The sequence below is a fragment of the Suncus etruscus genome, chromosome 5, assembly GCF_024139225.1.
Source record: "Suncus etruscus isolate mSunEtr1 chromosome 5, mSunEtr1.pri.cur, whole genome shotgun sequence".
In the NCBI taxonomy this organism is placed as follows: Eukaryota; Metazoa; Chordata; class Mammalia; order Eulipotyphla; family Soricidae; genus Suncus; species Suncus etruscus.
The window spans coordinates 87117567-87141608 of NC_064852.1; the positions used below are offsets into that span (position 1 = coordinate 87117567).

The 24042-nt window shown below is 35.6% G+C and overlaps 1 protein-coding gene across 1 annotated transcript in view; it reads left to right on the forward strand.

Moving 5' to 3' along the window:
• Nucleotides 1-24042, forward strand: part of CCDC141 (coiled-coil domain containing 141) — a 230691-nt gene that overhangs the window by 162421 nt on the left and 44228 nt on the right. The window contains exons 13-17 of the mRNA XM_049773528.1: nt 10473-10652; nt 11365-11490; nt 13242-13430; nt 14496-14675; nt 16481-16630. Coding sequence (XP_049629485.1) covers nt 10473-10652; nt 11365-11490; nt 13242-13430; nt 14496-14675; nt 16481-16630 — 825 coding nt within the window. The remainder of the gene's footprint in view (nt 1-10472; nt 10653-11364; nt 11491-13241; nt 13431-14495; nt 14676-16480; nt 16631-24042) is intronic.

Sequence of the window (24042 nt, forward strand, 5' to 3'; positions counted from 1 at the left end):
CATGATGAGAGATCAAGAGACCCTTAAAACTTTACTTTGGGGGGAGAGGTGGCCTCTTAAGTGGTCCTCAAAGGTCTTTGTGGTCCCACTCAATTATTTCCAGTCCTAAGGTGAGGCTCAGCACCTATAGATGTGTTTGGGACCAACATTAATGTGAGGTGTCAGGGAATAAATGAGGATTCATATTCAAGGCATGTGCCTTAATCCCTCTACTCTAACTCCAGTCTCTCTTTGAAAATTTTCTAGTTGCTAATCTTCATGTATATTTCTTCTTCCCATTTTTTGAGGGGGTTATATGTTTTTACTTGTTAAGTTCTATCAGTACTTTGTATATTTTCAATATTATTCCTTTATCTGATGGATACTGGATGAAGAGTTTCTCCCATTTTGTGGGTGGCTCTAATATCCTAGTGAATGTGAATGAATGATAAGTAAAACAGTCACTATTTCAATGAACAATGAAATAGTGAAATAGAAATATTTATTTTTGGGGGAAGCAAAAGGGTGGATTCACACAACAGTGCTCAGGGCTTTCTCCTTGCTCTGGATTCAGAGATCAATCCTGGTGGCTCAGAAACTATATGGGGTGTCAGGGATCAAACCCTGGCACAGGCAATGCAAAATATGAAAACACACACAAAACTCTGACACAGGCAATGCAAGCTTTGTACTACCACTGCACTACTGCTCAGATTCCTGCCTGAAAATATGCCTTTTTGTTTTATAGTCTTTCAGTTTGTGAAAATATTTTAGCTTGATGTATAATCTTGGTTGTTTATTTTTGCTTATTTTCCTTGACACTGGCAGTCAAATCCTTGAAGATATCTTAGTATGTTTTAACTGTGTTTTCCTATTTAAGTTTATAGTTTGGAGTCTGACATTGAATTTTTTATTCAATTTGAATTAAATTATGCTATGGCTTGAATTATTATCTAAGAGAAAACTTTTTAAATATTAAGTAAAACATATCCTCTCATCTGACTAATCCTTTAGTTACATGGCAGAAAGTTTCATTTCTTTGACAGATTAAAATCCAACCAACACTGAAAATAACTGTTATGCTTAATCTGAATCTTTAGCATCTAAACACGTGCAGATACTTTTATTGTTTATGAGGTAGTTTTTTTCTTTCTCCATCCTATGCTTCCCTTTCTGAGCTTCCTTTAGCTTGTCAAAATCGTTTATAAAGTGTACTAAAAGGTGAAGTACAAATTTAGCACTGAAATAAAACAAAGTAGACATCGTTTCCCACTAATGAGACCTAATATTATGTTAGCACTTTTAACAATAAATTTGCTTTGATGATTCATATTAAGCTTTTCATCAAATCAAAATCCTCTCATACTTTTGTGGTTATTCTTGCCTAGCTAGGTCTCTTCATTATTATTTTATTTATTTATTTATTTATTTATTTTTAATAATATTTTTATTTATTTAAAAAATGCATCACATAGTTGACATAACTGATCGTTATACATTTGTTTTAGGGAGACCAAAAGTAATATGATTAAAAAAATAGAAAATTGAAAGAAAAACTAAAGAGATGGAAGAGAAAGAAAACAAAAAGTTCAGTAGCAAGTATATTTTTGAAAATTATTGAATTATCAATAAACTCATTACAGCACTAGCAGAAAGTTTAGTAAGCTCTTCTTTTTTAAAGGATGAGTTAAAAAATACAGTGAAAATGGTGTGAATGGCAATTATTGTTGTTTGCATAGGCCCAGCAAAATATGGGGGAAATAGAAAATAAAAGCCTTGGCCTAAATACAAGGAGACCTTACCCCTGAAATTTTCTGGCATAAGACCGACTCTGGGCTCCAGGCATACTAGATTGCCCAACCCCTGAGTCATTCACTGTGGTCCAGGTAAAATTTTTTCGCACATTCGCTGGTATTAGTGTCAGGTTTCTGTAGTTAAAGATTCTGGTTTCTGTGCATTTCCTTCATAGAAGTCATGATGATGTACAGCGTCCTCTAGCTTCACCCCACCATGAGAGGGCAATGCCGAGAACCCTGCCCTGAAAGCAGGTTGTTACTGTTGCTAAGGCGCCTGAGTGTTAAGAGAACCCTCTTTGAAGTAAGTCGATGCTCCAGCAGCAGTAGGGTCTTCCCTGGTAGAGGTTTGCTTCCTGGTGAAGTTATAGACAATTGTGGTTGTTTCCATAGATAGTATCCATGGTTCAGGGCAATGCCCGTTCTTATGAGGCCTGAGCCAAGTCATTATGTCCATGTTCAGGGTGTAAGGCCCCCTTGTATTACAACATTTGTGTTCCTATCTCTATTAGATAAGAACTTGTTTGCATATGTAATATTTTCCTATTATAATGTGCCTATGCAAAAAGGGACAATACCACAAGGTATTATTGGTGCATATGGGGCCAAGGGAACAAATTCAACAATCCCCGTAACTTGGCTCTAACATGAACTCTAAACAGAGAGGCTCTTCTTACAGAATTCCCTATTGAACAGATTGCAAAAAACAAACAAACAAAAACAATGGGTGAGATTGTCACTATATAAGAGGATATTCAATAATGGCTGTTAAGAAACAGTTGGAGTGTATGTGTTAAGTCCGGGACACCACTTTGGTCCGTGATTTGGCCTTCTGAAGTCTCCAAAGCTGCTTCCAGTAGTCCTATATCAGGAAATGTCTTGAGCAGGGAAATTCTCAGAAACCTAGTATGGTAGCAAGCACATGTACTCAAAGAAGGGAGGTGGAGGAAAGGAGTAGATCAATAGCAACAGAGTATCGGTTTCTTCTCAGTCTGGCAGTCTATTTTTTCACTTTGGGAGCCGATTGGCAGCTGGCTTGAGTGGGGATAATGATCTGCTTGTGAGGAGTCAAGAACTGAAGGTAAAAAGGGTTAAATGTGGGGTAATAGGCGGTAGGATGAGTGAGTAAAGGATTAGAAATGAGTTTGTAAGGTGCTGAGCCAAGGGGGAAAGGACAGTATATTACATTCTGTATATTGCAAACATATATTAAACTCTATGATAACCTATTAAACTATCTAAACTTTACGTGCGGGGGGTTGGTGGTGGTGGTGTTTGAGAATGGAGACTAGTGAGAAGGAAAGTTGCCAGCGACTTCCTCAAGCCAGTCCCTCTTAAGCAGGGTGGGAGTTGGGGAAAGCCTTTAAACTCCTCCCTGGCACCCTGAACAGGTGCCCATGGATAGCCCCAGAGTCCATGAGGAAGGGGTCTCTCCAATCTTTTTTTTTTTGGGGGGGGGTTTTCACACCCGGCAGTGCTCAGGAATTACTCCTGGCTCTACACTCAGAAATCGCTCCTGGCAGGCTCGGGGAACCATATGGGATGCTGGGATTCGAACCACTGTCCTTCTGCATGCAAGGCAAACTCGCTACCTCCATGCTATCTCTCCAGCCCTTTCCATTATGTTATGTGTCAATTATTTATCTTTCTCATGCAAATGTGGGATTTTATATATTTATTTCTATTTAATTTATTTGTGCTGATCTTTACTCATGATTTCCTTATTGTACAGCTAATATTGAACTGGTTATCTCAACCACCTATCCCTTCTGGATTTAATTTTATATATGTAACAGGTAAATCTCATATTACTATAATTGTCTTTAATAAAAAATGTGTGAGGATAGGCTGATATTCTTGTTCATTCAAACATTCAAGCTATCAGTTGATAAACTAGTTTTAAGGATAATAATGAAAACTCCTTATAGTATTTAAGTCAACAACTATTAACAATTTTTTATATAGTGTATAATAGAGGATACTGCTCAAAGGAATGTTTACTGAACCTAGTGTCCTATCAATTACATAATAAAATTTGGCCTAAATCAAATTGATTCTTATTATCCAGGAATTATTTCAAAATGTTCACAAACTCTTTGATAAATAAATTTATTGTAGTGCTTGTCAATGTATAGGCCATATATTATATGACCTTGTCTTCCTCCATTAGAAAATCAGGATACATTATTCTCTAATTTTCTTTTTTTTCTTTTTTTTTCTTTTTTTTATTTTAGTCCACACCCACTGATGGTCAGGGATTACTCCTAGGCAGGCAATCAGAAATTACTCCTGGCTTAGTGGAACATATGGGATGCCAGGGTATCAAATCATGGTCTGTCCTGAGTCAGGCACATGCAAGGCAAATGTACTACCACTGTGTTATCGCTCTGGCCCCTAATTTTTTTCTTTCTTTCCAATTTATTTTATCTTTTGGGCCGGAGCAGTGACATAAGCAGTAGAGCATTTGCCTTGAACGTGCTAACCTAGGACAGACAGCAGTTTTATCCCCCACCACCTACATGGTGCCCCAAGCCAGGAGCGATTTCTGAGTGTGTAGCCAGGAGTAATCCCTGAGCATCACTGGATGTGGACCAAAAAAAAAAAACCAAAAAAAATTATTTTATCTTCTATCAAATCACTCTGAGTTGAAAGGTTACAAAGACATTTATGGTTGAGTTAAAGGCACACATTTTTCTAAGACCATTCCCTTCACCAGTGTCCACTACCCTCCATCATACTCTAATTTTCTGATTCTTATTTTCTGTAGATGAGCAAAAAGAACTGCCATTGCACGGTTTTTAGTATTGAGATGTGATTAGTGTCTATCTGGAGCCCAAATTCATTTGAGTAGGTTCTGTCTATCTATCTTCATTTGCATGAAGCTAAAATTTCTCCTTACCTTCCTTGTTTCAACATTTCTCTTTTTGTTTGTATTTTTGGGCCACACCCAGTGATGCTCAGGGGTTACTTCTGGCTATGTGCTCAGAAATTGCTCCTGGCTCGGGGGGCCATATGGGATACTGGGGGATCGAACTGTAGTCTGTCCTGTGCTAGCACCGGCAAAGCAGACACCTTCTGCTCTGTGCCACTGCAGCTCTGGCCCTGTTTCAAAATTTTTTATTTAAAGATTATTCTGGTTAAGTCTATTTAAAAACACACCATGCATTAAATACTTTAAATTTATGTAAATTTGTTTTTAAATATCAGAGAAAAATTTCTAGGCATTTTTTCATCTTCTTTATGCTATATGTGATATAATAAATACAATTAATTTCAAAATGTTGGAGTATTTCAAACATGTATTATCTATAACAGAATTTTTAGTATTTCAGTCTATTCCCCGCACATCTCTTGATAGTGTATTTTTCTAATTTACACTTTTAAGGAAATATAAATATATTTAAACTGCATTTTTGTCTATCATTTTTATTACAAACATCATTCAGGAATTCCACTTTTCAGTTTTGAAATACATAGCTTGTTTTTAGCATAAATTTCAATTGCCAATGCAATTCTTTCTTGTCTTTTTTACTCATTTTTTCTGTATTTTACCATTTTAACCATGAGTATTTTTTCTTTTTACCATGATTACAAACATGAGTGGAGTTGGGTTCCAGTCATAAACAACACTTCCCTTCACCAGTGCAACATTCCCACCACCAGTGCTCCCCCTTTCTTCCCAACCCTTGCCTTTGAGAAAGGCATTCTACTTCTCTCACTCATTAAAATTGTTATGATAGTTATTAGTGTAGGTACTTCTCTAATTACACCACTGTTCTTTGTGGTGAGCTTCATATTGTGAGCCAGTCCTTCCAGACCTCATCTCTATTGTCTCTGGGCATTACAATAATGTCCTTAATTTTTCTTAAAACCCAGAGATGAGTGACACTATTCTGTGTCTATCTTTCTCCCTATAACTTATTTCACTCAGCATAATAGATTCCATGTACATCAACGTATAGGAAAATGTCATGACTTCATCTCTCCTGACGGCTGCTGTTGAAAGGCACCTTGGTTGTTTCCAGAGTCTGGCTATTGTAAATAGCATGGCAATGAATATAGGTGTGAGGAAGGGATTTTTGTATTGTATTTTTGTTTTCCTAGGGTATATTCCTAGGAGTGGCATAGCTGAATCGCATGGGACCCCAATTTCTAATTTTTGGAGGAATCTCCATATCACTTTCCATAAAGGTGTAAGGAAGGAATTTTTGAATTGTATTTTTGTGTTCTAGGGTATATGCCTAGGAGTGGTATAGCTGGATCACATGGGAGCTCAATTTCCAGTTTTTTTGAGGAATCTCCATATTGTTTTCCATAAAGGCTGAACTAGACGCCATTCCCACGAGCAGAGAATCAGAGTTTCTTTCTCTCCACATTCCTCCCAGCACTGATGGTTCCTATTCTTTGTGATGTGTGCTAGTCATGTGGTGTGGGATGGTTCCTCATAGTTGTTTTGATTTGCATCTTCCTGATGATTAGTGATGTGGAACATTTTTTCATGTGTCTTTTGGCTATTTGTATTTCTTCTTTGAGTGAATGTCTTTATTTCTTCTCCCCAATTTTTGATGGGGTTATATATATATATTTTTTTTGTTGAGTTCTGTCATTACCTTGTATATTTTTATATTTGCCCCTTGTCTGATGATTATTGCTTGAATAGTTTCTCCCATTTTGTGGGTGGCTTTTGTTTCCTAGGCACTATTTCCTTTGAGGTGCAGAAGCTTCTCAGCTTAATATAGTCCCATCTGTTTATCTCTGCTTCCACGTGTTTGGAAAATGCTGTTTCTTCCTTTAAGATACCTTTAGTCTCACTGTCATGGAGTGTTTTACCTACATGTTGTTCTATATACCTAATGGTTTCAGGCCTGATGTCAAGGTCTTTAATCCATTTGGATTTGACCTTTGAGCATGGTGTTAAATGGGAATCTAAGTTCACTGTTTTGCAAGTGGCCAACCAGTTGTGCCAACACCACTTGTTGAAGAGGATTACCTCACTCTATTTTGGATTTCTTGCCCCTTTATTAAAAATTAGTTGATCTTATGTCTAGGGAACATTTACAATGAGTATTTTTTAATATAAGTTACTTTATTAAAATACCAGGTGTCACATAATTGACATAGTTGCTTGTAATACATTTGTTTGCAGATAAGTGGGAGGAAAATTATTTTCAAAAAAAGAGTAATAAGGATAAAAGGATGAAAAGGGATAAAAGCAAAAAAAATTGTAAAAATTATTCTATCTCACAATGAGGTGATTAGGTCATTGTCAGTAAGTTTATTAAGCTCTTGTTGCTAGTTATTTTTGAACAGATAGGTGGCTTTAAATACATTAGTGTCTAAATTGATGTCTCCTTTGGGGATCATAATAATTAAAATATTGCAGTTCTGAGCACTATTGCTGATATTGCAGCAATTGTAGGATATGTTTTTGGCTGCCAGAGCTTCCAGAAGTACAAGAATGCTGGAGGCGGGGGAGGGTATCTTCACTCATGCCAAAAATGTCCTAGTGATGTCAGCCCACATACTGAGATACCTGGAGTTTTGGTCAGATTTGAGTCTCACAGAGAGCATAGGTGAAGTAGGGCCAGTTGTGAAGCAGTGATTGTGGGTAATGGATGCAGCAGATACTTGTGGCTTCAGCAATAACCATGGTTATTTTAAGAAAATTTGAATATGTCCGAACTATATTAATAGTGTTGATCATAATCAGTTCTAGAGTCCTTGCTTCTTTGGTTATTATTGCTACAGAAGCTCACCACTGCTTTTAAATGGATGCTTTTTGTAGCTGTTCTATCCTATGCTATGCTATTCTATTGTACCCAGACACAAAAATCTCAGGGTAGTCTTAGAAGTTACTCAAGGTGTTCAGGATTGAACAGTCAGACATTAATTCAAGGTCTGAAGCAGGAGTCCATTAAAAATCATACTTTGCCTCCATATCCAAATAAATTTAAGTTGGGCTAAGGAGAAAACTCAAAGGACTGGACACATGCTTTGCATGCAGGAACTTGTATCTGAATAGCAAAAATAATATAATAAACATAAACTATAGATTATTATAATATTCAAATGTCCACTTAGTACTCATAAAGAATGTGTATTTTACCTTATACATTAGTGGTTCTTTTTCTTGAGATTTTAAACATGGTCACTTTACCCTAAGATTCTTACCACTGCCATTCTGGGGTTGGAGGAAAAACCACACCTATTTTACTGCTGGATTTGTGCTCAAACTCACTGACTTCTCACAGGACCATATATAGTGCCAGTGATCAAACTTAGGTCAATTGTGTGCAAGACAAACATCCTTACCACTGTACTATTACTCTGGCTCACTGCTCCCATTTGATAAATTAATACCTCCTTGTTGATAATAAAAAAAGGTTCACATATTAGTCAACCTGATTGATTTAGTTATATTATGAGAGATAAAACTGTTGGTAAGTCAAATAAAACACGTCATAAACCTCTTTATATTTTTTAATTAAAATGCTTTTAAACAAACATTATTATTGAAATGTGGCAGCATGTATGATTATTAAGAAGGATAAAAGCCTGCTGGCATTTTCTATTGAGTGTCCATCTCTTGATTATGTGCCGTAGCTCATATTTTCCAAGTCTGAAATGGGAAAATTTTCAGTTTATCTACAAAATCAAGAATGGAGAAATTGAATTAAGCCAGAAGTCTGGCAGATGTCTTGATAAAAGTGCCAATTTACTAATTTATAACGGCGAGTGCCAAGAATGCTCTCCGAGATACTGCTTTATTATTATCACAGTATCTAGAAAACAACACATTTGAAGATCCATTGTATGAGTCTAAATGGACGATGAGTAATTTATTGCCCCAGTAGGACAAATTATGACAATTTTTCTTTCTCCTATACATCAGGAGAATGAATAATGTGTATATTAATTAGATCTTGGGAAAAAAATTAATCTCCCAAATTGATCAAGTGCTTACATTTGCCCAGAAATCACTGTCCTTGAATTCACTTACAAAATCTCTCATTTTCTAGATCTCTTTCTAGTCCACCTTACTTTATTATTGTTGTTTTGTTTTGGGGCTTCACCTAGTGGTGCTCAGGCATTACTTCTAATTCTATAATCAGGAATTTTACTCCTGGAAGTGTTCAGAGTACCATATGGAATGCCAGGGATCAAACCTGGATCAGACATGTGCAAGGCATGTGCCCTACCTCCTATACTATTGCTCCAGCCCACATCCTTGCCCTCTAATGGCTACTGACAGGACGCAGTTTCCAAGTATACACTAAAATCTATTCTATATTACATTTTTATTAATAGTTTGATAGTATATAAAAGATAATTTTATTCATTCATAATTTTATTCATATGTAAAGTTAATTTGAGATAAATCTGCTATTCTGGTAGCTTTCATATTATATATTTCTTAATTATAGTTATAGACTATATCATTCTTTACTAAATCCTTATATTAATGTGGAAGTTTCATTTAACACCTGAAAATACATATATATCTTTCGCAAATATTCTTTTAATGTCTGAATATAAAATGTAAATGTATAATATTAATTTTATGTGACTAATTTACATGTAAGGTGGCACATTACTTAAAATACCCTCTTACATATTTATGACATAGTCTTTCTAGTGAAATCTACAGGGTCCCTTGACTTTTAGATAGTTTTCAAGGCCATTATAGAAATACAAGTGCCTTGGCTTTTAGAAATGTAAGGCTTTATTAGCAGAAGTAAATGAGCTAGTAAAAACTGCCTAACTCCCAAACTTGAGAAAATAATGTTGGTTACTAGAGGGAAAAGGGAAAGGGAAGAGGAATATTTTGGTGGTGGGATGACACTGGAAATTTGGTAGTAAGAGTGGTGAATCCTGTGCACATATAGAGATATGTCCTAAAATTCTATAAATTTGCAAATTAAGGATATATTAAGAAAGACTTGCCATCAAAGAAAAGCATTGTTGAACAAATTTTCTGCATTAAAATATTTACACATAATTAAAACACAGGACATTTCTTGATACCTCGCCTCTGTTTCTTCTTGCAACTGAATTTTCCTTTGTTTAAAGCTATTGTCTGAGAGATTTCAAATCAGTCAGCTAGAAAGTGTGAAAACAGAGATGAGAAGCTCTAAGTTTAGTGAGATTTTCTGCAGTTGCATAGATACAAGTCTAGAGATATCTAAATTTTCATTTCAGTACTCATAAAAATAAATAACTTGAAAACAGTTCCTAAGGGAACTTAAAATAATTGAACCATACACAATGGGATAGTTGAAAGGGAAAAACAGGCTCAGAACAATTACCAGATGCTGAGAATTTTCGATATATTCTAACTATTGTGTTAAAATAAAAGGTTACTAAATTTCAAGATTTATGTGTAATAATCTTAAATTCAATATTTCTGGATCACAGTGCACAATCAAGTTCTCCTTAAGAGAAGAAATAAACAGAACTTAGCAGGAGACAAAAACACTGGAGTCTTACAGGGGTTGTCCGAACACCTGTACCTGGTATCCAAACAACAGATATGGGGTTTGAGAACTGTGTTATGCCTCTGTACAAGCCAGTCAGTCTTGCCTTGGTATCAGAATTATGCTCCTCGTTGACCGTGATAAAGTTTTTACCGCCTCAAATAGCTGTACACAAAACTGTTATACTTCTTTGAAATTAAAATTGTGCGGGTTACTCCTTTAACAGGCAAAAGAGAGTGAAATAGCAGATGTGAGAAATGAAATGCACATAATGGAGAACACTCTGGAAAGCCTGAAGGCAGAAAGGGAAGAACTCAGTCACCTCAGAGTGACATGGAAACTTCAAGCCACTGAGAAGAGGCCTGTCAAACAGCAGTGGGCAGCATTCAAAGAGCAACTTAAAAAGGTGCTGATACTTGGGGCCGGGCGGTGGTGCTAAAGGTAAGGTGCCTGCCTTGCCTGCGCTAGCCTTGGACGGACCGCGGTTCGATCCCCCGGTGTCCCATATGGTCCCCCAAGCCAGGAGCAACTTCTGAGCACATAGCCAGGAGTAACCCCTGAGCGTTACCGGGTGTGGCCCAAAAAACCAAAAAAAAAAAAAAAAAAAAAAAAAAGGTGCTGATACTCAATCTTAGGAATGGAATTCTCGTTCATGCTACAACTTAGAGGGCTGGCCAGTGAAATAAGTCAAAACTAAAGAGCATGTATTGCATTTATAATTGTTGTAAAATTTATTAAAACTCCACTTTGGAGGTTTTGATTAGTATAAGTTATCTCAGAGAGAGAAAACAGAATAGAGGAAGAGGAGTTCTTGTCAAATGGGTGTAAAGTCTAGGAGGGCTGAGTGTATTTTGGAGATGAATATGTTCACACTTGCACACCAGAGTGCAGGTATGAATGCCTCTAAAGTTCACACATAAAAAATAGTCAAATCCGACATTTTGTTAAGTCTAGCTTTCAAAAAATGGTAAAGGAGATTCAGGTAGGTGCTGATTTCAGAAACAGGAGTTCCTTCGGGTAGATGACTGAAAAATCAATACCAAGTCCTCACTGGGATGCTGTTAACATATTGTTGCTGATAACAGATCGTGTGCCTTACGATCCACTGTTTATTTCAGACTACTCACAATGTGAAACTTCTTCAGGAAGCTCTTATGCCTGTGTCTGCTCTTGACCTTGGAGGGAGCCTCCAGAGCATTTTAGGTGTACAGAAAAAATGGCATGAAATGAAGCCTCAGTTCCAGGTAAAGACATCAATGGCTAGAATGTGAAAAGAAACCAGCTTCAGTTGAGGTTTTAGTAAATAATGGTGAATTGCTACTTACTAAATGGTATATTTATCATGAACAATAAATGCTGAATTATTGTTTCTCAAAACAAAAACTTTGCTTCTCTAAATAGCCACTTAAAATTACACTTCTATTATCCTTGGGACTGTTTTGTATTTGGGGATTTCAACCATTCATGCCCTAAATTATTGCTAATATCATACCTTGATGATTTTAATTAGCATTACATTATTTTCATGGTAATATAGTCATCATATATATTGACTGTTTTCAAAATAAGCAGAGATATGGTATAGCTGGGGCTTGAAAGATAACGAAGGGCAGCCTGTGTCATGAAAGCATTGCTGCCCTTTACTCCTAAAATTACCCCATGAGGTCACTCTCCCCAGCCACTGACACTCAGGCTCCTACCACCCTCCCAAGAATTCTGCTGTGTTCTCCCATTCTCCAGCCCAGAGTTCTCAGGACAGGAGAAAGAGCATGACTCATGTTCTCAGGCTCAGACGCTAATACATTCCTTAGATCCTACTCTTGCCACTTCTGATTTCACAAAACTGCCAGAAAGTAGTTCTCCTTCTGCTTGAATTCTTATTCTTCAGAAAAAAAAATAAAGATGCAGTGCTTCTATTAATCACTATTTTATAAACATAGACTCTAAGGAATCCCTGAATCAGAAGATTTTCTATTCTTTTAGTATATTTTTAATTTAGGTTCAAGACAAAATTGAAATAATATATAACCACTGTATATTGACATACAAACATCATTATTACCTAATGTGAGCTCCTTTCTTCAAATTTTTAAAAGCTTCTGCTGTTCCACTGTTCCTGTGGTAGGTTCTTTTACATATGTAGTGTTTATTGTGTGCACACATTTACTGAACATGTTCATGAGGTTATGTGTCTATGTGTTTCATTTCTTCTACAGTAAAGATTTTTGCCAAAATTCTTTGTTCTATTACCGTGATGTGAGTGTGTTGGATGATTATGTGTTCAGTTTCAGCTTGAAGGTCATTCTCTTAATAATGACATTGGTTTAAATTATGTTTGATGTACCTTTAATCTAATATCTATTTCTAAAATGAAAGTGGCTTCCCCTTCATTTGTATTTCTTTTTTAAGTGTGACCCCAGAATCTAAATCCCTCTAAAGAACTGGAACTGAGTAAAAGAATAATAGTTTGTCTGCCTCTGTATGCAGGGACTATTGGTAGGTTCTGGAATGACTGTTTTCCAAAATGTTCATTTATTTTAGTGGTTTATTTGGATAATCTTATCTCAAATAATTCCTTATTCATATATGTTTCCTCTTGATGTTCTATCCACATGGCGTATGTATAGTCTGTATTAAATGTCAGAAGTGAATTTAATGATGCTATTTAGCTTCTTAAAATAATTAAAATGTATCATTTAACTAGCAGATGTCTTTAATATTTAGTGTGCCATAGAAAGAAATTACTTTTCATTTTACCACTTAGCTTTGAAACCCTTCTTTAGCACTGGTCTTTAAAATATTTTTCTAAAAGAGGGAAAAATATTATATTCTTGGTATCAAGTAACATGCTTGAACTTGATGGGAAGAATGGTAAAGGTGGTTTAAAATAGATATTTATTAATAAACTAATTATTATTTAAACATTCAAATATTCAGTTATAAAGCAAATCATTCTCTAACAGTTAAATTCCTCTTATCACTTCATTTTTTTTAGCTATTAGCTGATGAGGTTCAATACATTATAAAAGAATCAGAAGACTTAAGTGGCAAAGGCCATCCTGTGAAAGAGAAGGCTCAACAACTGAAAGATCTCCTCGACCTCCACCAAAAACAGAAAGAAAGAATCCAAGATTATGATAATATCCTGAGCAAGATAATCCAGTATCATCAAGTAAAGGAAGAGGTTAGATTTGTCATGGATGTCTGGAAGTCCCAGTTTAAATTGTAAAAATTTTAAGTTATTATGTAAATTAGAGACCAATTTGTTTATTCTGATCTAAGAAGCTTTTCACATTATAAAGCTCTTGCTCTGTCCTCTCTCTATGTACTGGTCAAACTGTGCTTAGAATATGGAGGAGTCACTGGGGCTGGAGTGGTGGCACAGAAGTAAGGTGTTTGCCTTGCTTGCGTCTGACCTAGGACACACCGCAGTTTGATCCCCCGGCATCCCATATGGTCCCCCAAGCCAGGATCAATTTCTCAGCGCATAGCCAGGAGTAACCTTACTCTGAGAATCTGAGACTCACCGGGTGTGGCCCAAAAATATCAATTAAAAAAAAGAATATGAAGGACACATACTTAATGACAAGCTTTGGCTTTCAGGCTTTTATCTACCCCCTACTCTCTACCATCTAAATCTGTCAGTTCTTCCAACAGTTTTTATTTTTCATAAATCTAAACATTTTACCTTCAACTCAAGGGCAAATTGTTTCCTGTGAGAAAACATAAACAAATTGTTGTTCTTTCAAGTGACATATGCTCAATAAATGTATACTTGTTGGTTTCTATTTATGGAGGGGTTACTCCTAGCTAGGGCCTTGTCCTGGCTCTGTGCTCAGGAATCACTCAGTTCTGGAAAGGCTTAAGAATCATACATGATTTGAGGCATACAACTCTCTGGTCTCTATAGGTTGCTTTGTAACAAAAACTTCATAGTTATTAGCTTCTGTTAATAGAAAATGAAGATGTACTTTTATCACATTAAAATAGCATTAGAATTTATTTAGATTGTAGACTCATATTTTGTTCAAGTTTTGAACTATGATCAAATTTTCTTTAATAAAATTGACATAGGTAGAATGCACTCACTGATTTGTAGCATTGTGATTTACACTTGGCTTAAATGCTACTAATCATTGATGACCGTGGTGGTTATTTTAGCTGCTAGTAAAATGTTGAAGGCTTTCAGAAGGATATGTCTTCCTATAAATGAGAAACTTTTGTTCATTGTTAATCCCCTGAATTTCAGCTGGGACATCTCATCAGATCAATGGAACTGGGATTTCTAGAACAGACAAAAGAATGGGATGATGCCCACAATGTTCAGATTCATCTCAGTCGCTCTCAGGAAAAAAAAGCACATATAGATCGTCTCCACAAACTTGTTCTATCCCTGGGAGCAGATGTTATTTCATCCCTGCAGCAGCCTGTAAGCAACTTAGATCATCATTTATATCCAATTATAGCTATGGCTTTCATCGGTATATTTAAAAAAGAATATGTAGTATATGTTAATTATTTTAATTAATTAAAGTTTGTAATTTTCTGTTCCCAATGAGAAAAAAGTAATTGAATATTATTATGAAAAAATTTAGATACCTAGTTTAATAATAATTAAGAGTAGAGAAATGGGGCCAGAACACTGACTCAGCAGTAGGGCGTTTGCCTTGCATGCAGCTAATACAGGATGGATCATGGTTCTATCCCCAGCCTCCCATATGGTCCCCTGAGCTAGGAGCAATTTCTGAACACATAGCCAGGAGTAACCCCTGAGCATCACTGGGTGTGCCCCTCCCCCCAAAAAAAGAGTAGAGATATGTAGTCAAATATACAAGTATAGGTTTTTGTTTGTTTTTTTTGTTTTGTTTTGTTTTGAGGCTACACCCCAGTGGCGCTCAGTGTTACTCCTGGCTCTGTGCTCTAAAATTGCTACTGGCAGACTCAGAATCATCGAAGGTGCCAGGGATAGAGCTTGAGTTGGCTGAGTGCAAGCCAAATGCCCTGCCTGCTGTACTATGGCTCCCTGTTTTATTGCTGTTGTTGTTGTTTTTAATTTGAAATATGTCTAAATATAACTAAAGTATGAATCTTTAGATTTTATTCAATTTTAATTAATTTAAAGTTAAAGACCATGTAATTGTTGGAAAAAATTAAACATGCTTATAACTTCTCGAATATGTAAACCTATGTTTTAAAATTAAAAACTATAAAATGTAAGTAAAATAAAAATTTTTATAAAAATTCATAATTAAGATGTGCTCTAAGTGTGAATAGTCATATATGTAGTATTAAGTAAACCTTGTTAATACTTTATTTTGTTATTAAAAGTAAAGATGTGAAAGTTAATTGCACCTATACATCTTTTCCTTTTAAATATATCTATAAGAAATTTTAAAATTATTATGTCACTCACTATGTTTGGATTTGACAAAGCTACATTAAGATTTTAAATCAGAAATATACTCTGTAGATTATCCCATATCACAAATATAATGGAAGCTATAGCTTCCATTGCCTCATTACTCCCCTTTCCCATCTTCTTTCATGCTTTGATCTTTCCTTCCCTGTCTTTCTCCTCTGGCGTCAAGTCAACAATCCCTCTTTACTACATTGCATTTTGCTCATCCAGTTCTTCTCTATACCACAAATAAGTGGGATCATTCTGTGTTTTTCTTCTTCTGGCTTACTTCACCAAACATGATATCTTCCAGGAAACTTTCTTCTAAAGAGTTTTATTTTATTGGTATTATTTAAAAAAAAAAAAAAAGAAAGCAGTATTTCTCCAATTCGAATATGGCCATAACCTTTGCATTGCTCTGCATATGCTGAGCAGAGACTGGAACACTTGCATAATGAACCTGAGGTTAAACTCAAGATGACAGGAAAATTATAGTGCAGAAGCCCAATATTTCTAATGCATATTTTATGCCTTCTGAAGTAAAAATTACACCTTATAATGAAGACTGTCTCTAAGGAGTCGAATGTGATGAGCAAATCTTAAAAACTGAAGTTTATAATAGACAGGAAATGTAACATTAAGCTTTCTTCCATCATATCAATGTCTGGCATTTTTTCAGAAATCATATTCAAATATTCTTAAGGTGAAACAAATCATAAGCCATTTTTTTTCTTTTTTTAATGTTGTTTTGAGTCCGATAGTGCAAAGCAATAGCACATTCATCTTATTGGTCTTTAATTCCTTCCCCTTGTAACTAACTTCTCTTGAATTTTCAGAACTGTTTTAATGTTTCTGCAAAGAATCTGAAGCAGCAGCTGGACCTTATTGAAGGAGACTATGTAAACTGGTGTGCCAAATTAGAGGAGTATGAACAGACCCTGGCCTATAGCTTGGAGTACTGTACCGCAATGGATGAGATAAATGAGGTGGGGTAGGTTGCATGGTGAGAAGCCACCTATGCAAAAAGCTTCTCTGAACCTAAAGTGCATTCCTTAAGTCTCTCTCTCTCTCTCTCTCTCTCTCTCTCTCTCTCTCTCTCTCTTTCTCTCTCTCTCTTCCTCTCCTTCTGCCTCTCCCTCTCCTACTCTCTCTCTCTCTCTCTTTCACACACACACACACATAACAGAGCAATAAATCAAGAATCAAGACAGTTTCATTTCACCCTTGACTTTAACTATTCTGCAATGACCTTGGGGCTCAAAATAAAGTAACAATCTTCAAGTTTCCTAAGTCATTCATATATTGCCTATGTGTAGAAAAAACAATGGTAAGAGAGTCTTTTTTTTTTTGCAATTTTACCCACAGCCTGTTACAGCCATCAGTTGTCTGGACAGGGTGACATTGTCCTGCTCTGTCCAGTTCCAGCCTGAGATTCTATTTTGGTGTCATTGGCTCCTAGAGAAAGTTCTGGGGACTAGGTTCTTTGCCTAATGGGATATAAAGTGTTGTCACCAAAGATACATTTATTCAAACTGAATGGCTTTTCTAGAAAAAACCAGTTCTTAATGAAATAACAGACCAAAAAGACTTAATTATTTTCCTTGTCCTTTCCCTATAAACACACACACACCTCTAACTGTATCTCTTTCAATTCTCTACAAGCTCCTTCCCGGTTCCCAGACACTACAAAACCATTTGTTAAGCTAAGCTTTACATTCAACACTTACTTTGAACCTGAGAGAAACATATATGCATAACAAGGAGCTTTTTGTTGTTGTTTTGTTTTATTGGTAGCAATACTAAGGCTTATTCCTGGCTCTGTTGTAAGGGATCTCTCCTGGCAGGCTGGGGTAAGGGGTGGCGGCAGAAGCATATGCAGTGTCAAGTATCAACCCCAAGTCCACATGCAAGGCAAATGCTTTACCCATTATACTATTTCTCTGGCCCTGATATCAAGGGACTTGATCCCGATTGGAGACAGTTAGCAAAACACAAGCACCATGCTTTCATTTCAAGAAAATAAGTCTGAGTTATTAGTAACCTTTCATTAAAAAAGGGAGCAACAGAAAAGGAAGTGGTAAGCCTTCCTGAATATTCTGTTTGTGACCTGTTTATACTGTCTAAACCCAAAAGAACAAGATATTACCAAACAGCATTCAATCTTAGATTAAAGTATGAGTTACTAAAATTGGATACTCTTTCCTGCAACTGCAGGAATGGAATGTGGAAGAAAACAGAAGTAAAAAAAGAGTGAGAAAAAGTCACTTGGATCAATTCAACAGGAGGGAAGTAGATAATGGTAGCAACAAAGATTTTTAAATTTGTGTGAGGTTCAGAGCCCATGTACAGGGAATCACATTCTATTAAACTGACTCATTTGAGTTTAACCCATTCTCTGTAATCACATGGTTGCTTTTGGTTTCTGTCCTGTACAAAGCAACACTAAAGCTAAGTCTTGCAGTGGAAAATCATCTGAAAGTGAGTATTATTCGTCCCCAGGCTTTGCAAGTTAGATTTTCAACCTCAGAAACAAATATTTGCACTACCTTTTTTTTTTTTGTTTTCTGTTTTTATCTGATTTTGGTCACACCCAGTGGTGCTCAGGGCTTATGCCTGGTCCATGCTTACAGTCCACTTTTGGTTGTACTCAGGGCATCTTATGTAGTGCTGGGAATTGAAACTTGGTCAGCTTTGTGCAAGGCAAATGCCATAACCCTTGTACTATCTCTCCGGCCCTTGCGCTACCTTTCTGAAAGTTTCTGTCTTATTTCTCCTCCCTAATCTTATCTTTCTACTCCTCCCTTTTGGGGGAGATGGGGTGAGGTGAGTGTAATACATTTGTTTTGCTGAAGCTTCTCTCTGCAGTGTTGCTCAGATCTGAATACTTGAAAGCACAAGTGAAACAGATGAAGGGTTATTTCCATAACGCCATTCCCTTATGGCTTTGTTTCTATTTCCCTGGAGGGCAGGGCATTTATGCAGATGGATCTCCCTGTTCAGATTCTTCCTACTGTGGTTCTATTTTAGGGCTGCCTTGTGACAAACCTGTGCTGGGAGCCAGGTTGCCAGGACTGCAGATGCTGCTGTCTGCTTTGGTAGGGATGTCCCAGGATTGTCTACTGCAAAATAAATGAGCAACCAGATTCATCTGGGTTTGGTTTTGGAATCAGATATCACTCTAACATGATCTTAACTACTAAGAAAGTCAGACTTCTTATTCAGTTCTAATCAAACAAGTCTTATATGTTGTATATGTTAGTTCCAATTTCATCTTAGAAAGATTTTTGAAAATCTTTTATTCCCTTGACCCATTTCCTTTCTTATAGCATTATACATACAACCCGGAATTTAGTAGGATTATACACCCAATTTATAATTTCCATCTATAAGCATAACTTGGGATGACTATGTTTAGTGGCCTTTAGTAAAATAAGAATATGTATATACAGGGGCTGGAGCAATGGTACAGGGGAAGGGTGTTTGCCTTACATGCGGCTGACCCAGGATGAACCATGGTTCGATCCCTGGCATCCCATATGGCCCCCCAAACCAGGAGTGACTTCTGAGTGCATAGCCAAGAGTAACCCCTGAGCATCACTGGTTATGGCCCAAAAATTAAAAAAAATTATATACTAATTTGTATTATGAATATCCAGGCATAAACTGGTGGTCAGATTTGAAGCAGCAATAAAACTTTAAGCCTACATATGATTAGTATTGTAATCAATTGTTAGTATTTGGTATAGATGCCTAAAACATTATGTAAGATTAATAACTATATGTTACATACACTTTTTCCTATTTAAAACAAAAGTCAGAAACCTCACCATGGTACAAAACCAAGCCTAGCATTTGTTTTGCAAGTTGATCTTGAAGTACATTTTGTTTGTTTGTTGTTTGTTTGATTTTTGGGGGGAGGCCCACATCTATTTAGGGGTTATACCTGGCTCTGCACTCAGGAATTAATCTTGGAGGTGCTTGATAGACTATATGGGATGTCAGGGATTAAACCTCAGTTGGCTCTGTGCAAGGTAAGCTTACTATGCTCCAGTCCCAAAATACATGGTTTTTCTTGTAATGAGATTTAGACTTTTAAAACACTTAACCTGGTTTTGAAGACCTCACAAACTCTGAGTCAAAATAAAATTTGAAAAATACCTAGGGTACAGCTCTATTTTTCAGATAAAAAGCAGATATGTCTGGTTTTTATTTGAGCAATATATTGCAGACAGGAAAATTTCTGCTTATAGTGTTTCTGGAATCAGCTTTGGGCCAACGGCTCATTTACTAAGCACCAACCTCTATTGGTGCCAACACACTTATCACTAGTTAAGCTCAGAGTTCACTATTCACTTAATGGTTCAGCTTCTTCATTCACTGCATGATTTGTTTTATGTATTCTTTTGTTCTAAGTCTTCTGCCTCTATATTTTTTCTAGCATATGTGCTTATAAACTGTGCAATCATATATGTAATTCAGTTCACTTGACTATTTCTTCCAAATTTTTATTCTTGATGATTCTGATGGTTTAAACTCTTCTATGATTTTGAGAAAGGGGCTCAATATCTCAAGGGAAAACAAAGTGATTTTTATGTCATCAGTAATATATGTGTGGTTATTTTTCTGTGACATGATATTCTTGAAGGACCAAAAACCATGATTTGGGTCTTTATTATCATTGCACAGAATATTATTTTCTAATTTAATGTAAGCTATAAGACAGAGGAAATTATGAGAACTAATTCCCCATGAAGATGCAAACCTTCAGATTGACAGGTTTTGAGCATTTTTCCTATTCGTTTCACACAAATTTTGTTTGTATGTATGAATTGAATTTCACTCTATATTTTTTTTATCCTCAATACAAATAAGTTTTTAATACATAAAGCTTTTCAGACTTTTGCTACCGTGTTACATGACAGAACACCATTAGTTACTCTTTGCATATCTTAATTTAAAAACATAATAAAATAAAATTACTATTGAGCGTGTTTTATTCTTGCAATCTGATTCCCAAATAATCTTTGCATTTATATGATGTTAATGGAAAATTTTAGGGTATTTTTGGGGGGACACACCCAGTTATGTTCAGGGGTCACTCCTGGCTGGCTATGTGCTCAGAAATCTCTTCTGACAGACTCGGGAACCATAGGGGATGCCAAGGATGGAAACTCAGATCTATCCTGGGTTAGCTTCATGCAAAGCAAACGCCCTACAGCTGTTTTATCACTCTGGCCCCTGCTAATGGAAAACTTTAAATGAAGTCTCATATGGGTCACAAAAAATTTCCTTAATGAAAAGAATAGTAATGACCAAATTGGGTTGGTATTCACTTTGCAAAAGAAGCTTTGCAAAAATAAGCCTTTAATATAAATATAGTATTTTACATGGAATCTTTATACCACTGCAACATTTTATCCATAAGAAAGGAAGCAAAAAAAAATAAAGGATTCATATGGATCCTTTTAACATAAAACATCTATACATATACATTAGTATGTATATATAAGGAGATATATAGTATATAGTTAAGGAAATATATATAATTGTTTATATATATATTATAAATACCTCTATTTTAGCACCAGTGCTATCTCCATAGTTCTTGAACCATAGGCTTTACAATAGTTTAAATTCTAAAATATTCTGGGTCCTATAAGAGATCTATTTTTAGGGAATTTTTCATATACTTTAAACACATAGTTACAAAGTTGTTCATAATGCAGTTGTTTTTTTTTCACAGTTACAAAGTTGTTCATGATTGAGCTGCAGTCTATTATCTATATATACATACATATATATATATATATATATATATATATATATATATATATATATCTTATGTTCTAATAACTATCTCTTCTCAAGACATGGATAGACTGGATATCTAAGTTCCCAGGGATGCAAGTGAATTTAGAAGCAATATATTAGACAAGGGGAATTATGTAATTATTGACATGTATACAAAAATAATAAAATAAGTCTTCTGATAATGTGCTGTTATTGATATAATTACACAAAGTCTTTGAACAACCACTCATTGGCAGGAGGAGGCAAAAATTATGCATAGATGAGTAGAACACCCAAAGAAGGGCAGCACTATGGTACAGCAGAGAGATTTATTCTCTTCCATACTAACAACAAAATTTGTTATTTTAAGACATAAAACTGGGCCTGAGCAATAGTACAAAGGGTAGGATATTTACCTTGTACCCGGCCAATCTGGGTTCAATCCCTGGCATCCCATATAGTCCCATATAGCCTTGCCAGGAGTAATTCCTTTGTGTATAGCCTGAAGTCATTCCTAAGCATCTCTGAGTGTGACCTTAAAATTAAAAAACAAGCAAGCAAACAAAACACCACCCCAAACCCATAAATCATCTTTAAAAAATATCTTTTATGTAGCTCTTGGATGCCACCCATAAGAATATAAGAATCCTCAGTAAGTTTTGAATCTAGGATGATTAAGCAGATCTGTTCACTACTGTGCCCCATTGTGTGTCCATGAGGACAGTATTTCTCTAAAGACAGTAATAGTTATCATTTGTTCTAACAAAGTCCATACCATGGGTGAAATTATTAAAAATGTAATATTTAGCGTTTAGAAAACCACACAACTCATTCTTCTTGAAGAATTTAGAGAGCTGAAGTTTAAAAGCCGATGTCATGTTCAGAAAAAAATCTACTTATTATGAACACACATAATTTTCATGGGAGATAAAATTGCTACAGTCAAAACTAGTTGCTACTTACAACTTAAAACAGTAATTGTTTTTCCAAGCTTCACTTCCTGTACAAGATGAGGCTACTCATGAAAGGGACCAAGAATTTTATTTCCAATCCAGCCAGAACAGTCTCAGCATTTTAGCATTTGAACTGTAGCAAATCATTTGGGTTAGATTGTGAATCTTTATTTCAATTGCAGACATCCCTGGTTGATAACTTGCAGCTTTCTGTTACTGAAAGTGAGTTTCAGGAAGTTTTTCAGAACAGATAAAATGAAGACATTGTCAAGACAATAAAGTTTGTGAAGTGAGCATTAACCAAATAAAAATTGAGTTATTTTCTATTTTTACTTCTGATCAAATTGTGTTATCCTTTTAATGAAGAGCCTTCATTTTAATGCAATTTCTAAGTTATAGAATGTCCCACGTTCAAAATATAAATTAGTCCTGTCAGCCATAGACTTACAAATAAAATAGTCCTGTGCCAAAACTGCCTCAACCAGTTCTATCAAGACTAAAAATAGCAAGCCAGCGAGTCAATCTAATCATCTTCCCATCTGCTTCTCAAAGTAGCTTTGTTCAGTCCTAACCCTGTGAGAGATTTGCTGTTCCCAGAGAAATTTGGTGAAGATGCTCATCCTATTTCTGTCAAAAAAAATTATAGGTTTGGGCCTGGAGATATAGAAGACGGATAAGGAACTTGCCTTGCATGCAACTGACTGAGTTCATTTCTGGCATCAAAATAAATCCTGAGCCCACCAGGAATGATTGCTTAGCTTAGAGTCAGGAGTATGCACTGAACTTTGAAAAAAAAAAAAGAGAAATAAACTTTAAACTATTAATTTTTATTAATTAGAGCTACCCAAACTTGACCTATTAATTCTGTAACAAATATAGATGGGCTTAACCTAGTGAAATGATAGAAAAATTATGCCAATTGAAAAAAGAGATCTTCTTAAAGCTTTCTGATTTAATTTATGTGAATTATAACAGCATTCAAAGATTTATATTATCTTTATCTTCCCCCAAAGTTGAGGTTGCTTTACTTTTTTTTAAAGTACAGAATTTATTGCTGTAGGCTCCTGCCAACAATATTCTACTTTTTTTTAGAAGTTACATTTTTTTATTAATTTATTTAAACACCATGGCTATAAGATTGTTCATAATACATTTGTTGTTTTCCCACAGTTAAAGTCATACAATATACAATACCCTGGCTTGCTTTTCTAAATTCAACTTATATGTTCAACTTGGGCAGTTGTCTTAAACATCTCCACCATTCCTCAATGCTGACAAACTAACTCAATTTAGAAACAGCTGCATGAACCATGATACCAGAGCTAAGCAACATGGTACTTAGTTCCTTTAAAAATAATATCTTAACTTATATGGGTATTATGCAGGAAATTATGTTTTTGGCTTGAAATGTGCAGGTAAGAAAATTAGGCATAGATAACTTCTCTGAAAGACTTGTTAAGGTATGTATGCATGTTGCATTCCACTTTGATTTGTAGTTGTGCATTTTAGCTGGGAAAGGCATAGAAAAAAGTACTAACAAGTATGTCAAGTTATGTGCCATAAAAAGAGTGCATCCCCATAATGTCATGAATATCCCTTATAAATCTTTAGAAGTGTGTACATCATCAAGTAAAGAAATGAAAGTGTACTCATTT